This window comes from Cavia porcellus, unplaced genomic scaffold, assembly GCF_034190915.1.
Source record: "Cavia porcellus strain 051 isolate PalLab524CR breed Dunkin Hartley unplaced genomic scaffold, mCavPor4.1 scaffold_5, whole genome shotgun sequence".
Lineage (NCBI taxonomy): Eukaryota > Metazoa > Chordata > Mammalia > Rodentia > Caviidae > Cavia > Cavia porcellus.
Window position 1 is genome coordinate 12,815,576 of NW_026947488.1, and position 21,599 is coordinate 12,837,174.

The 21,599-nt window shown below is 49.5% G+C and overlaps 1 protein-coding gene, 1 long non-coding RNA gene and 1 other non-coding gene across 5 annotated transcripts in view; all 3 read left to right on the forward strand.

Moving 5' to 3' along the window:
• Positions 1 to 21,390, forward strand: part of B4galt5 (beta-1,4-galactosyltransferase 5) — a 75,319-nt gene extending 53,929 nt beyond the window's left edge. For all 3 annotated transcript variants that reach the window (XM_063248191.1, XM_063248192.1, XM_063248190.1), the window contains exons 3-9: positions 7,752 to 7,865; positions 9,863 to 9,987; positions 10,909 to 11,025; positions 12,600 to 12,787; positions 13,469 to 13,591; positions 17,767 to 17,868; positions 18,534 to 21,390. In XM_063248191.1, coding sequence (XP_063104261.1) covers positions 7,752 to 7,865; positions 9,863 to 9,987; positions 10,909 to 11,025; positions 12,600 to 12,787; positions 13,469 to 13,591; positions 17,767 to 17,868; positions 18,534 to 18,681 — 917 coding nt within the window. In that variant the 3' untranslated portion in view covers positions 18,682 to 21,390. The remainder of the gene's footprint in view (positions 1 to 7,751; positions 7,866 to 9,862; positions 9,988 to 10,908; positions 11,026 to 12,599; positions 12,788 to 13,468; positions 13,592 to 17,766; positions 17,869 to 18,533) is intronic.
• On the forward strand, positions 5 to 6,600 carry LOC134475980 (uncharacterized). Its single transcript, XR_010047345.1, has 2 exons — positions 5 to 4,281; positions 4,889 to 6,600. It is a non-coding gene; the product is annotated as an uncharacterized LOC134475980 (long non-coding RNA).
• Positions 8,539 to 8,664, forward strand: LOC111756206 (small nucleolar RNA SNORA31). The gene has a single exon (XR_002790682.2). It is a non-coding gene; the product is annotated as a small nucleolar RNA SNORA31 (small nucleolar RNA).
• Positions 21,391 to 21,599: the final 209 nt, after the last annotated feature.

Consider the following 21,599-nt stretch of genomic DNA (forward strand, 5'->3'; position numbering starts at 1 on the left):
TCAGGTGAAGAGGGCTGTGTGGGAGGCAGATTTGGCCTGCATAATTACTTTCAAAGAAAGAAGTGGGTTGCTGAGAAGGAGAGTTTGTTTGTGACCTTATCGCTGAGCAGAAAGGTCCACGCTCAGGAGTCCTTCACCACTTCTGCTAACAGGGTGGCGAGGGTGACTCCCTAGTATCGTCACATCTGGGCTTTTCAGGGAGGTGAAGGGTGTTTTGCAGAATCCTTTTAAAGATGCCCCTTTTCCGTGTAGTGACCGCTGATATCTTGCCGCAGTGGGCAGAGGAAGCAGATGCTTAGTGGCCCCTGTGGGCCAGGACACGAAAAGCTGTTTGAGGGAGTAATTCAGCTTTTTACTACTTTGGCTTTTAACCTCAGAAATGGCACTTACATAGTTGGTGAGGGGAGAACTTGGTTGGCTCCTGTATTTACTGCATGGCCTAACCCCGAGGTCTGTTTGTTCAGTTAGTGTTTGGAGATCCACTTGGTGGATGGCGGGAAGTGGTCACTGTCTATGATGTTTTGCTTACCCTGTAATCTGGCCCTTGCTGTCTAAGAAAGAGATGATCCAACTCCACTGCCTAACATTGTTCACCCCAAGAGGCCTTCTTCACCCCATTGTTCATGAAAGCTTTTGTCGAAACTTAGCGAATCTCCCTTTCTTAGTGATCCTGTGATCTGGCAGCATTTTTCACAAGTTACAGTTATTCAAAAGTAGCTTCTGGAAGGAAAGTTGAGAAGACCACCTGGCCTTCCCTCCCAGGCAGATGTGTCACTCATCCTGTGGTTTATTCTCAGCTACATGGCCGAGTTTGTGTCACAGATGCCTGCAATAATCAGCTTAGGAAAAGGTGGTTTTGGCCCAAAGTTTTTGAGGTTTCTCTGCATGCAGAGTCCAGGCACGGGCTGCTTTTGGTGCTGTGACTGAGAGGCAGACATCCTTTGGAGCAAAACCACTCACCTTTTGGGCATAAAGCAAAAGTGATAACTTAATCTGGGCATCTTAAAGGGGCATCTTTAAAAGGATTCTGGAACAGAGGTTCCCTTGGAGAGCATGCCCCAGTGTCCTTATAACCTGCACAGCAAAACTTAGCAGCTTAGAGGTAGGGGCTTCTCCAGACTTTCCTTGCTGAGGGCATAAATAATAGCCCTCCTTTTCTCAGCCCAGAGGAAGTGACAGAATATGGCATGCTGGCCCAAGAGGCCCTAGACCATTTCCTTTGCCCGGGAGAGAGGGATCCCGGTTAGAATCTCGGGATGTGCATGGTCCCACAGCGTGTCCCTCCTTGCTGTTCCTGCTGTGCAAGACCGCACACCTGCACCCCCCGCAGAGGAGTCGGCCATTTGAAGCAAAGAGGCTGCCCGTCTCCTCAGCACTGGCTTTGGATAAAACCTTTTTTCTTCTCTTCAAAATACATGGCCTCCAAGAATTGACCAGCAGTGAGCAAACAAACCTGAGCCTTTGGACTTAGGTCTGGTAATAACCTGAAGTCCTCCCACCAAGCCTCCCCTCCTGAGGTTTCCTCCCCCCTCCCAAGAGTGCCACACCTTCAACACACGGGCCTTTGGGGAATCCGTCAGATCTAAACAACAGTCAGTGTCTTTCAGACCATTCGGCCAGTCACTGCAGTGAGGACCCCAAACTAGACATTTCTGCCTCAATACTTCGCACCTCAACTGTGACCTGTTTTGTGTGAGCGTTAATGATACAGAGAGTTTCGAAAGAACTCAGAGGCAGGGTGGTAGGTGGCTTGCCCAGCATTGTGCAAGAACGTGTTGCCGACGGTGGTTTTGAGTACTGAGGGTTAAATGCGTGTGTGCAAGGCCAGTGCCCTGCCACTGAGCTGTGCCCAACCTTGCCTAGCTGCCTTTATTATAGACTGTGCTTCAACTTTGAGATAAAACGTTTTTTTTTCTTCTAGAAACTGAGTGTAAGTGTTGCCCTGTCACGAGGCGTTCCCTGTGTAGAGCCAGCGCCTGTTTGCAGTACTGGGATGAACCCAGGGTCTGCACACTGAAAGACACCCCAGCCCTTTTCTATGTTTCACTTTGAGACCGGGGCTCGTTAAATTACCCAGGCTGGGCTCAAACATGGTCTTCCGGCCTCACTGTCCCTGAGTGCTGGAATTACAGACACGCATATGCCCCTGTGCCTGGTTCAGGGGTGGTTTTAAAAATTTAGTTTCTGGGATTTCATTTTATTTAGCATTCAACTTACAGCTTGTTTAGCTAAGAATAATGTACTTTTCTGTGACTTCCAAGCCCCCTATTAAAAACATGTACATATTTAGAGTAGTCTTTCCTTTGTATCAGTCCTCTCTTCTGTTAAGCTTTAAAATTGACCTTCACTATAAAATATGAAATTTCTTGGCAAACTTTCCAAATGAGATCCACTCTGTGGTGCTGGAGAATCAAGGGGAAGCATTGGCTCATGGAGGGAAGTTAACCCTAGAACTGACCCCACCTCGGTCTCTTCTGCCGCCCTATGTATCAGCAGCACGGGACTGCAGTTAGCAAACTGGTGGGCTTTGGTACTTTCTTCTTCTCAGCTCTTTAGGTAAATTGTGGTCACTGCTGGGAAGAGTTGCCTGAGCCGTGATTTACTTTAGAACTGGGGTAGGAATACCTGCATTCTAAAGTGAAATCTGGGTATAGTTTTGGTGCTGCGATTCATTGTGTGGTGTTTGGTCTATGCACAACCCAGGCCCTGAGCACTTTGCTTCACTGGATTCAAGCATGGCTGAATTTCAGTTATTCCTTTCCTCCTTCCACTCCCTTTCCCCCTCCGCTCCATCCCCTCCCTCCTTCCTCCCTTCCCTCTATCTCTGCATGGTAAGCATGCACTGTGTTACTGAGCTATGCTCCCAGCCCCTCCACTTTCCACCTGTAGTACAAATAAATCCAGCAGTTGGGGTGCAGTGTTGGAGTTGTGCAGTTGTATGACTCCAAGCCCTGACCAAACTTTTCCCTAATTAGTGATTACCTTCCTTTCTGGTTGCTAGGAGAAAGTACCTAACACTTTGTTAAAGAAGGCTTTGCTTCTGACACGGTTGCTAGACGTTTCAGTCCACAGTCAGCTGGCTCCAAGGCGGGACGGAATGGTAGAGGCATGGCAGAAACAGGTCATGGCAGGGTGGGCAGAAGGCAGCAAGCACCAAGCAGCAGCTGGCACAAGTCCTGCTTCCTTTCTGCTCCTTCTATTCCACCCAGGCTACAAGGCCATTTATGATTGGTGCCACTCACACCCAAGGTGGGGCTCCCATTATCCATCCATACCCTTAACCCATACACCCTAAGTGACTTCTACATGTAGTGATTTTTTGGGGGGTGTCTTTTGGAGACAAGGTTTTGGTATCGCTGTGCAGTTCAGGCTGTCTTGGAACTTACTTTGTAGCCTAGACTGACCTTCAGTTCCCAGCGATCTTCCTGCCTAAGCCTCCAAGTGGGCCACCACACCCAGCTAAATGTGCTAACTCTTGAGAATGCTAATTTTTAAAAATTCACAGATATTGACTCTGATAACATCTTCCAAGTATTTTTAGAAAGGCCAATGCTTGGTTTTTATTCACATGGAGAGGCATGTGGTGGTTTACCTAGGTCTGCTGCACACTGTGGTGTCTCTGCCCCTGGGTTTGGCAATTCAGGGAGAAAGCAGATTTCCACCCCTGCCCATGTTGGACAGCACTGTCAGCCAGGCTGCCCTTTGGAATCCCGAAGAGAGCTTTAGAAAGCACCCATGTCTGCACCTGACTCCACAGGATCTTATGTAACTGGTCCAGGGAGAGCCTGGGTACTACCATTGTGCCAGTGCTTCTGGATGGTTGTGCCATGCACCAGGCTGCAGAAGCACCGGTGCAAGGTGAACCTGAACAAACAGCTGCTGCTGGCAGAGAGCCTGGCGTGTGCGCCCTGAACGAGCCATGCCTGCTGTTTCCCGTCCTGCGGACGCAGGAGCAGCTCTCACCTTTGCCCTTCGCCCCTGCTGGAAGGGTGTGTCCCAATTCGAAGTAGATGAGAGTTACATTAGCGAGCAAAGCCATGGCCTTAGAGGTTCGGCAGGCTTGTTTTTCTCTCAGCAGCCCCTCACTTGTTAGGTACCGGAGACCCAGATGTTCCTCTGGGGCCTGAGAGGACAGTGTCCTGTGGGCCTGCCCGTTTCCAGGCAGCTGCCTGCCCCTGGGCAGCCGTAGGAGGAGAACCAGGGCTCCCACAGTCCCCGTGCTGGTGCGTACTGCGAGAGGAGCGGTTCACTTCCAGAAAGCCATCTGCAGCCATTCAGAAAGTGAGTTTTATTTTACATAATTACTTAAAGATTGTAAAACTAGAAATGAGGAAATTAGCCCATGTTTGCCACGTGAGTGTTGGGAGCAGATAGGAACAGGCTCCTCTGTGTCCTCAGACAGACCCAGTAGTCATCGGGGTTAGTGCTGTCTGGTCTCTGTTCTTCCTCCTCCCCACCCACCCCCATTTAGGTGGCCGTAAGGCTTGAGTGTCTCATTGCCTGGAATCATACCTTTGGGAATGGAGTGCTCCCTAGGCATCTCAGCCTGGTATTTTCTAGTACATGGGAAATCGCTTGCTCTCCCCCAGCCCTTAGAGAGTCATGCTGGCTTGGCGTATGTCTTCATATAGCTTAATCTCCACTGGGCTCTATCAACCCAACCCCCCCCCCCCCCCCCCCCGCACTGCCTTTGGAAAAGCTGTAGCTGGAAAGGGCAGAGAGTATTCTGTTACTTGTCTTCTTCGAAGAGATAGTTTAAATTCTCTTCAAATTGTCTCACTGAGTTTTGTCCCAAGTGCTTGTGGAGTTAGGCAGCTATGTGCCTATATAAAAGGATTCAGTGTATTAGCCATTTGATTCTTAGAAACCTTCTCACGGTGCTTTTTAGGAAATGAATTGAGTTGAAGATTCTACAGTTCTAAGGTGCAAAGTGAATGCGAACAGGAGGTTTTCATTTCCATAGATTCAGCAGGAATCAGAAAGGACTGGTGAAGCTGAGCATGGTGGCACTTGCCTGTAATCCCAGCACTCAGGAGGCCGAGGCAGCAGGATCCCAACAAATGCAGGGTCAGCCCAGTGAGAGCCTGACTCAGAAGAAACGAGAGAAAGCAGGAGAGAAAGTGTGGGAGCAGCTTTAATACGGTGTGAAGGAACAGCACAGTGTGATGGTGTGAAGGAAAGGTCGCAACCCCAGACCTGTGTTTTTGTTTTGACGGTGTTCTGGAGCGTAGTCCAGGCTGGCTTTCACCTTGCTGAGGAATCCAGGTCTAACTCTGCTGCACCAGCCTGGTCTCCTGAGGTGTACCTTTGGGGTTTCTGTTTATTTGTTTGGAAAGATGACATTGGAGAACCTTTTTCTTCTGTTCCAGCTGTCGGAGCAAAAAAATCTGTTTACACTCTTTACATCGCACTAAAATGCAAGAAAGGGTGATAGTGTGTGTGTGTTTTATTTATTTTAATGACCTAAACCCATAAGAATGAGGAGACCAGGAAAGGAGACTTTAGCAAATGAACCAATCACTAATACAGAACTTAACAGACCAAACAAGATGGGCTGATAACGCGGCACTGGGGAAGCCACCCTGGCCCAACTTACCCTCATCCCCTCAGAGCTCGGAGCTGCCAGTGTCTAGTGCATTCAGAAGTAGGGATAGAGTGGCAGCTGCGGTCAGGGTAGGCTGAAAGCTGGTTAAAAAGCAGCCAGATGCCCAGAGCCCTTTCCCCGTCCTGGCAAAGGGCCAGGAGGGAACCTGATAACCTCCAGAGATGGCAGCACAGAGAAGTCCCTCAACTTGGGGACACTTGGCATGTCTGACTTTGATGTTTGAAAAATGGGGATCACAGGGGCTGGGGACTTAGCTCAGCGGCATAAGCGCCTGCCTTGCAAGCAGGCAGTCGTGAGTTTGATCCCCGGTACCAATAAAAAGGAAAAAGACAAAAAAAAAAAAAAAGAAAGAAAAATGGGGATTACTTAATACCCTACCCCTTGTCTTCCTGATTAGTTCCAGGATCCCCATAGCCAGGGCCATGCTGTCCTGGCGGGCGATTAGACTGGATTCCTGCAGAGAATCTGGTCAGACCCAAAGGAAAGGTCCGAAGGGAACACCTCTCGTGGTGGGCGGGCCAGACCCCCCTGTGATGGACACTTGGTCCAGGCCTTTCCAGTTGGCTGTCCTGTGAAGTGTTAGCAAATGGGTCCATGCTAGAGTCAGGAGCAAACAGGAAAAGGCAGATCACAGAAGAGAGGACCTGCCGGGAAGTCGATGTCCCCCTCCCCAGACATTCGGAGGACAGGACTTTCCAAGCTTTCCAGCACAGTGGGTGGAAGCAGACACATGGGCATGAAATCTCCCAAACAAAGAGAAAGTTCTTCACTCATTGAAAAGGACTTACTGGGCCAGGGATACAGCTCACTGGCACAGCGCCTGCCTGGCAAGCACAAGGCCGTGAGTTCGATTCCCAGTACCAAAAGAGAAAGAAAGAAATCACTGGCCACCTGCCAAGATCAGGCTGGGATGAATTCAGGCTTAGTCATCTCAGCACAGTGCATAGGGAAAGTACTTCCTGCCTGGAATTCTGTAAACTCCACCATGCTGCAAACCAAGTGAGGAAAAACAGCTGCTGGCACCTGAGGTTGCAAAGGCACATCTCAGGAAGCTGTTCAGAGCATGTGCTCCACCAAGTGAGAGAAACAGAAATTGAATCTAGGAAAAAGGAGGTTTAGCCAGGTGTGGTGCACGCCTGTAATCCCAGCTCTCGGGAGGCTGAGGCAGGAGGACTGCTGCAAGTTCCACACCAGCCTGGTGACATAGTGAGTCAAAGGCCAGTCTCAAATGAGGACTCAGTCTTGTTCTAGAGAGGCAGAAACAATTTGTAGGACCGTAGCTGGCATCTGCACAGCAGGCATTTGGTGAGCGGGGTGGAGAGGATGGAGGTGAGGGAACACAGGTGTGACGGGGTGTCTTCAGAGGAGCAGTGGGGAAGGACGTGGCACTGGGTTGTAGTGATCGCTTTACGTTAAGCAGAAAGACAAGCTAGTTGCTCCAGGAAAACATTATTGATAACTTTCCTCTCCACGTTTCTGTTATGATGAGTATTTTATAGTGTTATAATTCTATAAACACTGGATTTCTTTCTTTATTTCTTTGGTCTTTTTGAAACAGGGTCTTGCTGTGCAGTTTAGGCTAGCCCCAGGCTGGCCTCGAACTCAGAGCAATCCTGCCTCAGCCTCCTGAGTGCTGGGATTACAGGTGTGCATCATCTCGCCTGGCTAAATTTGAATGTGACTGTTGGAAGACTAGGGGGAGAGAAGGGGAGCCACACCTTCACCTCCCATAGAGGGAAAGTGACAGAATAGAACTAGGAGCCAAGCTTCCCAGGCTCGTGGAGGTGCCCACAGGAGGCGGGCACCCAGTGTCCGGGCTAGCAGTTGGCCAGAAGAGGTGAGAAGTGTTGCCTTCTCCTAAAAGAAGTGGGGGAGGGGAGTGCTGTTGTTTAGAATCACCTTCATTCTACTCGAGTACAAAGTGAGAGCGTAAGTGGCTGTGATGCTGGTAAGAAAGGGAGCGGACCCTGGTGCAGCAGTGTCCTCCAGCAGTGAATGTGATTCCTGATGAGGTCAGGTTTTCAGGGTTGGCACAGAGGCCTCCAGCGCCTGCTCCCCACCAAGACAGCCGTGAGAAAAGCTCCCCGTGCCGGGCGTGGGAGTGGAGGTGATTGCACAGACTGAGCTGCCTCTGCCCTGCCCCCAGATTACCCTCTGGACCTGAACCACAGCGAGTCCTTCCTCCAGACCACAACGTTCCTTCCCGAAGACTTCACCTACTTCTCGAACCACCCCTGCCCGGAGAGGCTCCCTTCCATGAGTGAGTAGCATCCCGCTCACTCTGCTGGCCTGGACGTGGGCTTGTGTGTTCGCTGATGGCAGAGCGGAGAGCGTCTTCTGCGGGCATCTGTCTGCCCTCCCGGGAGGACAGAAACAATCAGCTCTTCTCTCTGCACGCCGAGGCTGCCAGAGTCTCTTGTGTCCTGGCTCCTCCACCAGCCTGCTGCCTTCTGGGCTCTATTATCTTCTTTCCTCTTGACCTCAGTTGTAACCTGAGGATGTCAGGCAGTCAGCTGTGCCTTTTGGTACAGATCTCTCATTGACTGATTTGCTCTGATGGAAATTATTTTTTTAACAAGATGCTGGTTTAAAACTTTTGGGGGCCAGGCGTGATGGCACATACCTGTGATCCCAGCACTTGAGAGGCCGAGGCAGGAGAATCGCTAGGAATTCAAGAACAGCCTGGGCCACATTGGGAGTTCAAGACCAGCCGGGACTATAGAATGAGACCATATTTCAAAACAAAACAGACCCCCCCCCACAAAAAAAAAAAAAAGAGAGAAAAAAAAAATCCAACCTTTTCGGGAGCTAGGCTGGGTGGTGGCACACGCCTGTAATCTCAGCAGTTAGGAGATTGAGGCAGGAGGATTGCCACAAGTTCAAGGCTGTCTTGCACTACAAAGTGAGATCCTGTCTCAAAAAACTAAACTTTTCTGCATCCACTGATAGACCTTGAACAATTTGTTGTTCTTATGGTTTGCACTAGGATGCTAAAGGAAAAATCCCTGCGCTTTCTGTCTGTCTTTATGGCAGCGCAGATTGAATTGGGGAGTACACCTGTATGGAAAAAAAAAAAACTAAACTTTGGATCTTCCTTCTTTGGGAGCCCTGTGTGAAACTGAAAACAATGACAGTAAATGTTCATACATTTTCTATATTTTTGGGCTTCCTAATTTACTGCTTTTTTTTTTATGAAAAAGGAAAATCCTAAATTTTCAGCATTTTTTGTTTGGTTTGGTTTTCATTTCTTTTTTGAGAAAGCACCTTGCTGTATGTATGTAGCTCAGGCTGGCCTTGAACTCACTGGGGCCTCTAATTCTCAGGGCTTCTCTTGCTTCAGCCTCTAGCGTGCATCAGCACACCTGGCTCAGAATTGACTTTAGTGTTCAAATAGTGGAAATGGGGTCCAGGGGTGTAGCTCAGTGGTGCAGTGCCTGCCTGGCAAGCACAAGGTCCTGAGTTCAATACAGCAGAAAAGAAAAATAGGTGCAATAGAAAAGAAAAAAGGCAGTCACCCAGTAGCTTTTACCCCTATCGAGAACCTGTAACATTAAGAGACAAGCACTTTCCAGGCCCCCTTCTGTCTCTCCTGGACTGAAGCTTTCCTTCCTCTCAATACATTCTTCCTACTCTCAAACAAAGGAAAAAAAAGAATAGTGAAAACAGAAGTGCTGGGCGCAGCCGCGCTCCTGTCCCCGGCTGTAGCTGGCTGGAGGGCTGCGCCGCTTGGCCCGGCAGCCGTCTTTGCGTGTGCGTGTCACACACAGACACAGAGCTCTTCCGCCACAGCCAGCCTGTCCTGTGTTCACATGGAAGCTTGCTTTGGGAAGGCTCAGATTTGGGATTGGAAAGTCTGTTGGTGGCCCTGAGGGAATGTTTCTAGATGTATTGTCACGGTTCCACTCTTGGCTGAAGTCAAAGACTCGTGTTGGATGTGACGGATCAGGGCGCCTGACCAGTCAGAGTTAAGAGTTGCAGCATGTCTGGCCTGGCTTCAGGAGCAAACTGCCCTGGCCAGAGCTGGCTGCTTTTCTCCTCCATAGTTTTAATTTCTTTCTACCCCATTGGTAGAAACAACTTTAAAGTTTGAATTCCTTGTTCTTTACCAGATGGTAGCGGGTACTGAAATGCAGAGGGAGGGCTCCCAGCCCTGTTCAAGACATGGAGGCTTGAGCTTCCAGGATGAAACTCTTCCTGGATGAGCACAACAGGAGAAATGTATTGTTTTTCTGACCTCTCAATTGCCCACCTTTTCAGAGGGCCCAATAGACATAAATATGAGTGAAATCGCAATGGACGACATTCACGAACTCTTCTCCAGAGACCCAACCATCAAGCTTGGCGGTCACTGGCAGCCTTCTGACTGCCTGCCTCGATGGAAGGTAGGCTGTGGGTCAGACCTGAAGGCCTGGTGAACCCGCCTGGGCTTGGCCGTCCTCCTGAATCCACCCGGGATTTATAAGCCAGGTGCTCTGTAGTTTTTGCTCTCCACTCATTTGATAAAGTGTTTTGGAGGATTAGGTTTCCCCAGGGTCTCATCTGGAGCCAGAGAAACTTGTTTCAGTGTGACAGTGATGCAAGACTTCTTATCGTCCTTACAGGAGTATTAGCAAAGCTGGGAGTTGGTAGCTCTGTAGAGACACTGGTACACAGGTCATCCCCGATGCTGGTCTTCACTGGGTACTGTGAGACCAGTGGAATAACAGCAGAGTTACCTGGCTTGACACTGGGGGCTCCTCAGCTGAAGTCCATCTTTCAGTGAGTGTTTATCAGGATGCGGATTCTATGTTGGCCCGGTTAGATGTGAGAGGTCAGGAGTGCCTGGAACAGAGCAATAGTTCCAGCCCCTCCCCGGGACATAAAATCAGTCTGACATGAACCCCTCGCAGCATGTGCATCTCCATACTGTAGATTTATAGCACATAGATGATAGCACGGGAGTGTTACGTACATGAGTATAGTGTGCATGCGATTAGAAGCTTGTTTCACCCTAATTGGCGTTCACACATCTGCAGACCTCTTTGAGCACAGGATTGCAGTGCAGAATGTGTCCCGAGGGTTGTGGTCTAAAATGGCTTCATTCAAGCTTGCAGCGTGCGAGGCTCAGCGCAGGTAGAGGAAGACGCCCTTGATGCCTGCATGGATTTGCGAGCATAGGTCTGTGTTAGAGGACGTTAAGGACAAGCCAGCCAGCCCCCCTGAGCCCCACCCCCACCACCACCACACGCTCAGACATTTTGCAGGGGTGCAGCAGAAGTTCGGAGGACTAACTGGGTGGCTTCTTTGGCTGTGACCCACTCTAGGTGGCCATCCTTGTCCCCTTCCGGAACCGTCACGAGCACCTCCCCGTCCTGCTCAGACACCTGATCCCCATGCTCCAGCGCCAGCGCCTGCAGTTTGCATTTTATGTGGTTGAGCAAGTGAGTGGTTCTTTTTGTCTTTTTTCTGTTCTGAGGCAACACTTTAGAATGTTGCAGACTAATCCACCTTCCATGCGAAGGGCCAGCAAGGCAGGAATCTTAGAGCCAAGTGGCTCTGGGGTGGGAACAGGAACAGAAATGGCTTTCTGCGGTGGGTGTGAGATGTTGCCCCATTATTTGAGTGTGGGGTAGAACTTGGTTGGCTGAGAACAAAGACTTTCTGTGGGGGGATTTTGCTTGTGCTCACTCTGGGTGTTGTCTCTGGGCTCCCCATAGATAAGGAGGTGCATCCTGACCCAGCCCCAGATGAGGCCTGGGAGCTGGGGGACTATGCTTGTTAGTTACCCACATTGACTTCTCTGAGCCTCAAGGCTTGCTTTAGCTTTATTTTAATCCTGAAAATTTGGAGATTGAAGTTCCGTGAGGCGGGTTCAGTCTAAATATCCCTGTCCCGCTGTGAGGCCCAGGTCTAGTTCACACATTCATGTTACCAAGCCGGCATCTTTTAAATCTGTGATCCTTGAGCTTGAGATTCTGCTGAGAAATGAAAGGTTTGCACATGGCTCTCCATTCCAAGGACCATTGCAAACCCTGTCTACCATGCAAGCCACATCTAGGACTCACTGCAAGTGGCCATGGTGTAATTGGTTCCCTCATACGAGAATGAAGAAAGAGCCCAGCACCACTGTCCTGAACAGGGAATGCTTCTAGGAATGGGGTGAAATAGTCCAAACCTCTCTAATTTTTTGTTTCTGTTTCTGCTTTACCTGTAGCTTCTTAAAGTTGTGTTATAAAAAGTCTCCTATTGGGCCAGGGATATAGCTCAGCAGCACAGTGCCTGACTGGCAAGTGTGAGGTCCTGAGTTCGATTCCCAGTCTCCTTCCCCTACAAAGTCTCCTATTAATTAAATATAAAACATTTCTAAGTCATATTCCTGTCCCTGTCCCATGCTGGGTGTTTTGCTGCTGGCAAGGGTGAGTAAGTGTTAGCATTTAGGTCACATAGGCCGTAATTGATGTGAGCTGGTCTCTTTCGGGAACTGCCAGAGTCTCTGGCAGGAGGCAGGAGGCCCTGCTGTCCTAGTGACTCGTGGTCTTCAGATGAAACCAGCTGGAGCAAATAGCAAAATCCTCTTCCTACTAGATTGGGTTTATGAAATAATATTTCCAGATTGTCTGATACGCCCAAGACCGTGACTGGCAAGTTTCGGTAATGTGGTGTTAAGAAACAGATAAGTGGTGGTTCTTTCCTCTCACCCTCATTTCCCTGTGCTTCCTGTTATGTGGTAGAATTTCCACCCTCAGCAGCCTTGGGAGAGAACAGCTGGGGTTTTTCACCACTTTGATGTAAAGAAATCAAGAATGGTGATCATTGATTTCTGAGTCACAGAGTCTGTCTGTCTTTCTGTCTAGCTATGGTTTTTTGAGATGGTCTCACTATGTGGTTCAGGTTGACCTGGAACTTATATGTAGCCCAGGCAATCCTCCTGCCTCAGCTTCTCAAGTGTTGAGTACATGCATACCTCATCACGCGTGGTTTAAGAATTCTTTTAAAAAGAGTTTTGCTTCTTTAGGTTGGCACTCAACCCTTTAATCGAGCCATGCTTTTCAACGTTGGTTTTCGAGAAGCAATGAAGGACTTGGATTGGGACTGTCTGATTTTTCACGATGTGGATCATATACCAGAAAGTGATCGCAACTATTATGGGTGTGGACAGATGCCCAGGCACTTTGCAACTAAATTGGATAAGTATATGTATCTGTGAGTATTGTTTTCTCATAAGAGGTTAAATCTAAAAAGATAAGAGATGCAGAGATGAAATGCAGATTAGCTGCAGCCCACGTGTCCATCAGCTGATGAGTGAGTAGCCAGAGGGAGGGATCTCTGTACAAGGGAATACGTTTGGCAGTGAAAGGGAGTGCAGTGCTACAGATGCCACAACATTAGCGAAGGAGCCTTGAAAACCTGGGGCTGAGTTAGGAAGCTGGACACAGAGGTCATATAATGTGACCGCACTTACTGTGTGTAAAATGTCTAGTACAGGCAGACCTGTGAGAGGGCAAGCAGATCAGTGGCCGCCCGGGGCTGGGGGGTTTGCCGTAGTGACTGTGAATGGGTGCGGGCTTTTTGGGGATATGAAATAAATAATGATTAATGATTGTGTTCATGGTTGTGCAGCTTGGAATGCTAAAAACCACTGTTACATGCTTTTTGAATGAGTGAATTGAATGGTATATCAGGTGTGTCTCTGTATAACTGTTGTTAATGAATCAGGTACGAGAAATTCCCTTAGCTCCTTTGGTGGGTACAGGTCCGCACAAGGGGCCAGTCGGGGAATTCAGGGCAGTGGCATGGGGAGTATGGTTGTGGGGCGCTAGGAGCCACCTGTTGTAGAAGGACTCAACCTTGTGCCACCCGGGACCAATGCTGTCTCTCTTTCAGGCTTCCGTATGCTGAGTTCTTCGGGGGAGTGAGTGGCTTAACGGTGGAACAGTTTCGGAAAATCAATGGCTTTCCTAACGCCTTCTGGGGCTGGGGCGGAGAAGATGATGACCTCTGGAACAGGTACTGCCCACAGCAGGTCCCAGAAATGCTGCCTCCGGCTCCTTGTGGGCTGTCCAGGAGGGGTGTGAAGAAGCCCGCTGAGTCAGCCATGTTAGACGTGCATTTCCCTTCTGTGTGTGGGTGTGGGGGTGCTGGATTGAACCCTGGGCCTTAGCCATGCTCGGCAGGCACTCTGCCCCTTAGGTAAGGTACCCCCGCCCTCTTTATTTTGACACAAGGTCTTGCTAGGTTGCCTGGGCTGCTTGGAAGTTGCAGCTCTACCTCAGCCTCCAGAATATCTGGGATTGCCATGAGTACTACCCACAGCTGTCTCAGTAACCACATTTTAAAAGGTTTTAAAAGGGGAGAGCTGAAATCAGTTTTGGTATTACGGTAGTAATACATATAATACAGTGTTTCCTATATATACATTATAGAGTCCAGCTCAGGACCTTGTGCTTGCCAGGCAGGTGCTGTGCCACTGCGCTGTATCCCCAGCCCCAAGATGATGTTTCTGTGTATGATCAGTATAAAATGTTGCGATAATTCATGTCCATTTCTCTTTTACTAAATGTTTGAAATGCGGTGTGTGCTGTGTGTGGTAGCTCCTGTCCCCTTTCAGTAGGCATGTGTCGTGGTGTGGCTACCAAGCACTAAAACCGGTCCACGCCGTTCTTGGTGTGGATGTTAGAAGAAGACAAGTAATTTTCCTTCACAATAGAGTAAAGAATATTTGGAGCCAGAGGTGATTTATGTGTATGTAAAAATTATATCATTATAACACTAAAGAATGAAAACACCAGTTACCATGCTCAAAACACAAAACAAAAGCCCTCTATAGCCAACCACAGCATCGTGTTTTCTTTTTGTTCTCAGTGGATATGGAAAAATAAAAGGCTAAATGACAACAGTTTTTCTTACCAGGAATGTGCACGTTGTAAAGCACACAGGGGCTTGTTGCCTGCAGTGTGAACACTGAGAAGTGACATTAATCACCATTTCAGGGAGTTTGTCTTTAAAACGTGGTACATGAACAATAATCTAATGTCAGTTTTTTAACTATAAAATAGCAGAATTCTAAATCTCAGGGTTGCAAAACCCAAGAGGGATGACGGCCGTGCGGCCTCCTCACTGGCCCTGGTGGGTGCTGTGTCTGTGCGCGGCGCATGAGGCCGTGCGCTGACTCCGTTTAGTTCTGTGCCCTGGCTGTGCCGTAACCATTCCCTCCTGAGTGCTTAGTCTTCTGGTTTCCCCTCTAGAATAGATTGTAGTGGATGTTCTTCAGCCTGTTTCTTACTCATGTGTAGGAAAAATTCCTAGGAATGAAACATGGTCCAAAAAGAATCATTTTGAAGGCTCTTAAGCTGTATTAGAACAGAGTACCCCCTCCTGCCATAGACGATACCTAACATTACACTTCACCGACGTCGTGTGTCACTGAACCCTCTCCAGACTGCGTGCTGCAGTGTCAGTGACAGTGCACACAGATGTGGCCATGCATGAGGCTTGTGTTACACAGTCCATGTGAACAGTCCTGGGTGTGCGTGGTGTCATGTTTTACAGAGTAATAAGAAACAGGTAATCTATAAAAACCAAATGTAAAAGAATTTAATTTCTACCATACTATGTTTGCTTTCTGTCTTGGCTTTTGAAAAGAAAGTACATTTTTGTAGTTAGGAGGTAAATTGCTGGTAAACTTTCAGAAGTTGTATGTGGTAGCACATCCCTGTAATCCTACCAGTCAGGAGGCTGAGGCAGGAGGATCACCAGAGGGTCAAGACCAACCTGGGCTACATAATGAATTCAAAACTAGCCTAAACAATACAGCGAGACCCCGTCACAAAGATAATCATCGTCATCATCAGAAGATATAAAGATGTATAAGCCAAAAAGATGGAAGTCTCAGTCAGTGCCACCAGTGTTACTCCCTGAGAGTAACCTTTTAACAAGCTTTCTTTTTATTCACATCCAGACAGCCAAGAAGTCTCTTCCCACATCACTACCTGTGTTTTTAGTAACAGTTACACGGTATCCCTTACTCAGGTGCACAGTAATTCATTTTGCTCCTCTCCTTTCAGTGGATATTAGATGTTTGTATTTTTTAGTATCCTTTGTTCACATGAGCAGATATTTCTCTAAATTGCTAATTATGAACTACATAGGCAAGAAGTGCACACATTTTCTAATTTCTTTTTGTTTTTTTAACCAAATTCTCCTGCTCCCACCCCTGACCCCCACATTCTGACCAATGGTACCTTACTGTGCCTGCCCACTTTTCTCCCTTTTTCTGGTGTGTGCGTGCGTGCGTGTGTGTGTGTGTGTGTGCGTGCGTGTGTGTGCACGCTTGTGTGTGCTAGGGGTCAACATCACCTTTTGAAAGCGGAAAAAGCAAAGCCCTTAGCCCTGGGGGTTAGCCTGGGGTCCTACCATGCAGGTGAGCGCTGCCCAGCCGAGCTGTGCCCAGTGTGCCCATCACACCAAACCGATGCGGCACAGAAACGGCCTTGTGCCTTTTCCCAGCCTGTGGATGACATAGCATTGTTTTCCATGCACACACCTGGGTGACCGGTCCTCAGGGCCGGTGGCGTCTCCGAGGCCGCGCCTCGGCTCTCTGCACTCCTGGCAGCTCCCAGGCAGCAGAGGCCCGTGTGCAGGGGCTGCGCTGGTTTTCTCCAGCACCCTGCACAGTCCCACGCACACCGCAGGCACCTGTATCTGCTGTGCTTGAGCGAGAGCACGTTTGGGTGGTTAGGAGCCAGAAGGAAGATATTGTAAGGAACTCTCCCGTCATTGCCCCTCAGTCGCCTGTCTGCCCTCCTGTGTCAGCTGGCTCTTAGAGCCAGATCAGTTGCACGATGGGATGGGAAGTCTTCCCTTTACTAACAGCATTCCGGATGGAATTCACCTCTGAATTCTGCTGCCCAGTAGTGACCGCCCATGAGTTAAGAGGTGTACTTGAAGGTCAGAGCCACATCCCAAGAAGTGGTTCGTCCCTGTGGGCAGATGGGCAGAGGCCTCAAGTCAAGAAAATGCACAGTTGCCCTTGCCGAATCGCTTCATTACAGTGCGGAAGGGCAGGTGCTGCGGAAGCCAGGAGGAAGTGTTTTGCTAGCTGACCAGAGCCCTGTGTGTGCCTTGGAACACTCCTGTGCTCCCTGCCACAGGGCCATGTCAAGTACACTGCATTCTTTTCTTTATTTTTGGTGGTGGTTTGTTTGTTTGTTTGTTTTTGTAATCGGTACCTGGGATCGAACTCATGAGCACATGCTTGCAAGGCAGGTGCTTATGCTGCTGAGCTAAATCCCCAGCTCTGCTTTCTTTTCTAAACTCGCAAAGTTTTGGAAGGATAAACAACTTGAATATCTAGACGCGGAAGTTCTGCTGTCCCCTGGTGGTTCCTTGGGATACTCCGTGTTCTGCACCAGGGCCTTCCCTTCGAGGTGTCCTCTGCTGCTGTGAGACTGACCTAGCAGCTTCCCTGGCCTGTGCCCACCAGGTGCCAGTCGAGATGTGCACGTGTGCATGTGCTCACCCATCGCAGGGCCCACACATGTGCCCGGGGGCCACGGGGCGGTGAAGCAGCTGGCTGCCTGCAGGAGCCGTAAGGAGGTGGACGGCTCATCTCCACCTGAGGTTCGCATGTTTACCTCTGCCTGCCAGCTGTTTGGTCTAGGCTGTGCCCTTCCCTTCATCCCAGCTCTGCTGGCTGGACTTTTGTTCGTTCTTTTGCTCACTTCTGTAATTCCAAATGTTTCCCAACATAATTCTCAGTTTGGGCTCTTTCAAGTAGAGTGAGGCCAACTTTTAAATATCTGAATTCAAATCTTTCCAAGTACTTTTGGTTTTTTTTCCCTTCAGTCTTTTCACCCCTTCTATCAGGTGTTTTCAAAGCAGTCAACTCCATTTTCTTGTATTTTCTTAATTAATATCTGATTTAAGTTTTGCAAAGTGGCCACAGCAAGTGCAGGGAGCTGGAAGTTTGGGATCAGCTACGCCCACTTTCTGCGTCCGGCTGCTCTGTGGGAGAGGGGCCACAGTGACACAGTTGTGGGGCGCCGAGAGTCCCTGGGTGGAGGTGGGTGAGGAAGCGTCTGCCCCCACACTGGCAGGGAAGGCCCCAGGGTGGCAGTCTCTCAGGCTTTGGTTACCCTGGGGGGACACTTTTATCTAAAGGCCCATTCTTTGGTCTTGGACAGAGTACAGAATGCAGGCTATTCTGTGAGCCGGCCCGATGGTGACACAGGGAAATACAAGTCCATTCCTCATCACCACAGAGGAGAAGTCCAGTTTCTTGGAAGGTGGGTGCAGTTCGTGGACCTCTTACGGGCGTCCGCTGTATGTGCGTTCACTCTGTGTCCTGGTGTCCTGGCTGTGTTCACATGATTGGTCCCACCCCATGAACGGAGTCCCGACCTGGCAGGGGCTCACCCATACCGCCTGTGTCTGCTTGAGCCATGACAACAGGGAAGGCGTCAGGCCTTGGGTGAGGATTTGGATAGTGAGGTCTCGGAGAAGTCCTTCACCCCTGTCCCCACCCACTCCTAAGCACGCAAAGCTGGGTCCAGAGCTCCGTCTGGGCTGCAGGTGCTGTGTTCCCCTCCTTCTGTTACAGATAAATCTCAGATAGGACAGAATAATGCCTGTCTGTGTTCACAGGTGACTTTTGGGGGTCTGTTGCAAACCGTGGGGAGACTGTTCTCTAGACAAGCGACTCTAACCGCCAGCACTACCTCTGTGGGAGTGGACAGGCCCCGAGCCCGCCCTGCTCTGTGGTCCGCCCCACTGTAGTCACACCCCTTCCGGCCCGCTTGGCGACCGTGGCCCAGTCACTTCAGGCCACCGGGCCTGGGTCTCCCTCGTGGGGCCGAGGGGGCCGAGGCGCCTCCTGTGGGGCTGCCGGTGCCCCACGCTGCCTGCCCCGGCAGGAGCCGTCCTCACCGGGCGCCCTGTGCTTGGCCTTCAGGTACGCCCTGCTGAGGAAGTCCAAGGAGCGGCAGGGGCTGGACGGCCTCAACAACCTCAACTACTTCGCGAACGTCACGTACGACGCCCTGTATAAGAACATCACTGTCAACTTGACCCCCGAGCTGGCTCAGGTGAATGAGCACTGAGCGTGCGTGGGGTCTCCACGGGAGAGACCAGAACACAGGCTGGCGGAGGACCGCAGGGTTCCAGGAGAGCTGTGACACCGTACACGCACAAACGCCTTCACTGTAGGACCCGCTGGGACCGAGGGGTCATCTGGACACCCTCGTCAGTACTGGCTTTTCGTTTCCACAAGACAGACGTCTGTCCTGCTGCTGTCCCCATCTCCCCACCTAGCGTCCCGTCTCACCACACTCCCCAGCACCCGCGACCGGCCGGAGCGGCTCCAGCTGGCAGCTGCGCGCCGGGGAGCCGAGAGGACCCCACGCCATTCTTCACATCTCTGGTGTTCTCTTTGGTTTCATTTTTTTAAAAATGACCTGCTTTGGGTGGGGATTGAGGGTGGAAGGGGGGGATTTGGGGACGATAAATAGACATAAATATGTAACAGTCACTTCTTGAAGAAGTATAATTGTAAATAAGCCATGTAAAATGCCTTTTTTAAATTTAATTTTATAGCTGGCTCCAATTCAAAGTGAAGATTTGTACATTAGATCACTTACTTGGTTGGCAAATGCAGGAACTCAGTTAAAATGCAATTGAAGAATATCATCTCCCAAATCACTGTCTCTTTGAAAGGGAGTGGATACAGAACTTGTCCTGGACCGCGTGGACCCCCTTCCTCCCCGGAAGCCCACCTCTTTCTTCCCACCCTCCCCTCCGCTCCCCTCCTGCAGGAGTCTCGCTCCTGCCTTCTGCTGTATGCCCCCGCCCCCCTGCGGCCAGTGCCAGACGGGAGGCCCCGATGTGGGGCACACTGCGGTCCCTGCCCACAGCTGACCCCGGTGCTCCCTGTGTGGGAGCAGCTCTCTGGACTTGAGCTTTTGTCCCGTCTCCTGTGGGACTTGGCCCAGTGTCTGAGAGCTGTGCCTAAATGACCAGCTGGCTTCAGGGATTCCTGCTTCCCTTTTGGTTTCTGGAAAGATCATTCGTGCACAGCTACTTTGTCGTGTGCTCCGTGGAAGCGAGGAGCAGTTGCTGTGGGAGGGGTTCAGCCCAGGGTGCAGGCGACGCTTGTGTGCTGTGGGTCAGCTCGGCTCCAGTGAGACCACATCAGAGCTTTGATGTTTAGACTAGCAGAGCCCCACGTTTCTGAAGTCAGATTCTAAATTGCATTTGAATTTGTGCCTCTTTGTTTTTCCCTGAGCCAATGCCCTCAGTTTGTATTTCTGGCCACTTCTGCAGGATTCTAGAAAATGCCAGGTTTTTCCTCTTCTCCTTTTCCATAAAACATATTTATATATTGTGATTAGGAGTGCTTTCTGAAGAGTGCTTCATATTTTTTTTAATTGCCTTGTTTGCCTTCAACTTCTTGATTTCCATGGTTTACATGGGTGTGTGTAGGGGCGTGTGTATCTGTGTGCATTGAGTTTTTCCTGTTGCATGTGTTGGTTCCATGGACATATGATCCCCACACGCTGTGGGAGTGATTGGCCAGGCCTTGTTTTTTGTTCGTGTGCTTGTTCTTTTGAAGAACAGAGTGGTATTTAGGAAATAAATCGCATTGCTGTGCTCTTATCGGCTCATATGAGAGAGCAGATCCTGCCCTTGACCGTGCTGGTAAGTTGTATCATACATTTTAAAAGAGTTGTGAGCATTTCATGCTTTCAAACACCTTCACGAGAGAACATCACCCGGAGAAGTTTCTCTAGTTTCTTTTGTCTTATGGTGCATATAGCAATAAAGACTCCTTCACCCTCACTGGGCCAGCCTGGGCGCTTCTGCCACACCCTTCTCTCTCGTCACTGAAGGCTGTGAGCTGCTTTCGTTGTGACAGAGCTGTGGTGTCCTTTGGAAGGATTTGCCAGGACAGGCTCGCTCTGGATCAGGGACGTCTGACCCAGGGCGTGCAGCAGCGCCACGAGCTGGTGATCGCGTTGGAAGCTCGGCGTTAGTGTCAGTGTTGCCAGGCGCTGCTGCCAGCTGAAGGCTGATGCATGATTTAATCACGGAAATGCTGATTTGAGGGTAAAAGGAAAGGTTTGTTTTCACTGCTTAAAGTAGAGTCACTTACGCCCTCTTGCAATCATGCCTAAGTTTGTTTTATTAGTATGGAGTCTCCTAATGTGCCCTGTTAATCGTGTACCCACCAATTTGAATATTGTATGGAAAATGTAATAGTTCAGGCATAGCCATGCAGATGTGCTATTCATGGGATGAAATTTTCATGTTTAGAAAAAAAATAAGAACCAAGTGTGACCTTGGACGTATTTTGGCAGCTGAAATTCTTCAAGGCTACTGACAGGTAACCCCTTAAACCAACCTAGTTTTTTATCACTATGTGCAAGAAAGGTTCCCCCTTTCATGCTGGTTTTTAGGGGAGGTGATCTTGCAGAAACACTCTTGGTGACGTAACAGGACTCTTTTGTCAGAGCTCCTCCACCAGACATTAGTAGCTGAATAACAGCCACATGCAGGGATCGTGTCCACCACCACCGTTACAATGGCATTGGACGTAGCTGGCTTATTTCCATCACTACTTGTTTTGAGCTTGCTCTTATGTTTTAAGAGGTGCCAGGGGTACATTTTTGCACTGAAATCTAAAGATGTTTTAAAAACACTTTTCACAAAAAATAGTCCTTTATCATTACATTATTTACTCATGTGTTTGTACATTTTTGTATGTTAATTTATGAATGATTTTTTCAGTAAAAGATACGTATTCAAGAACCAAACCTTGGTAGTCATCTCTTTCTATCCGTTTGGCTTTGTGGGGGCCTTTCCTTCCTTTGGGAGGTTCAGCTTCCAGAGCCCGGTGACCTGGGTGTCCTGAGGTAAACGCTGCTTGCGCCTTGCAGTGGAAAGAACTCTCGCAGGAGGTGGCAGCCCCAAGCCCCCTGTGCTGTCTGCAGGAAGGGCCCCCCCATTCCAGCCATGCTGCTGG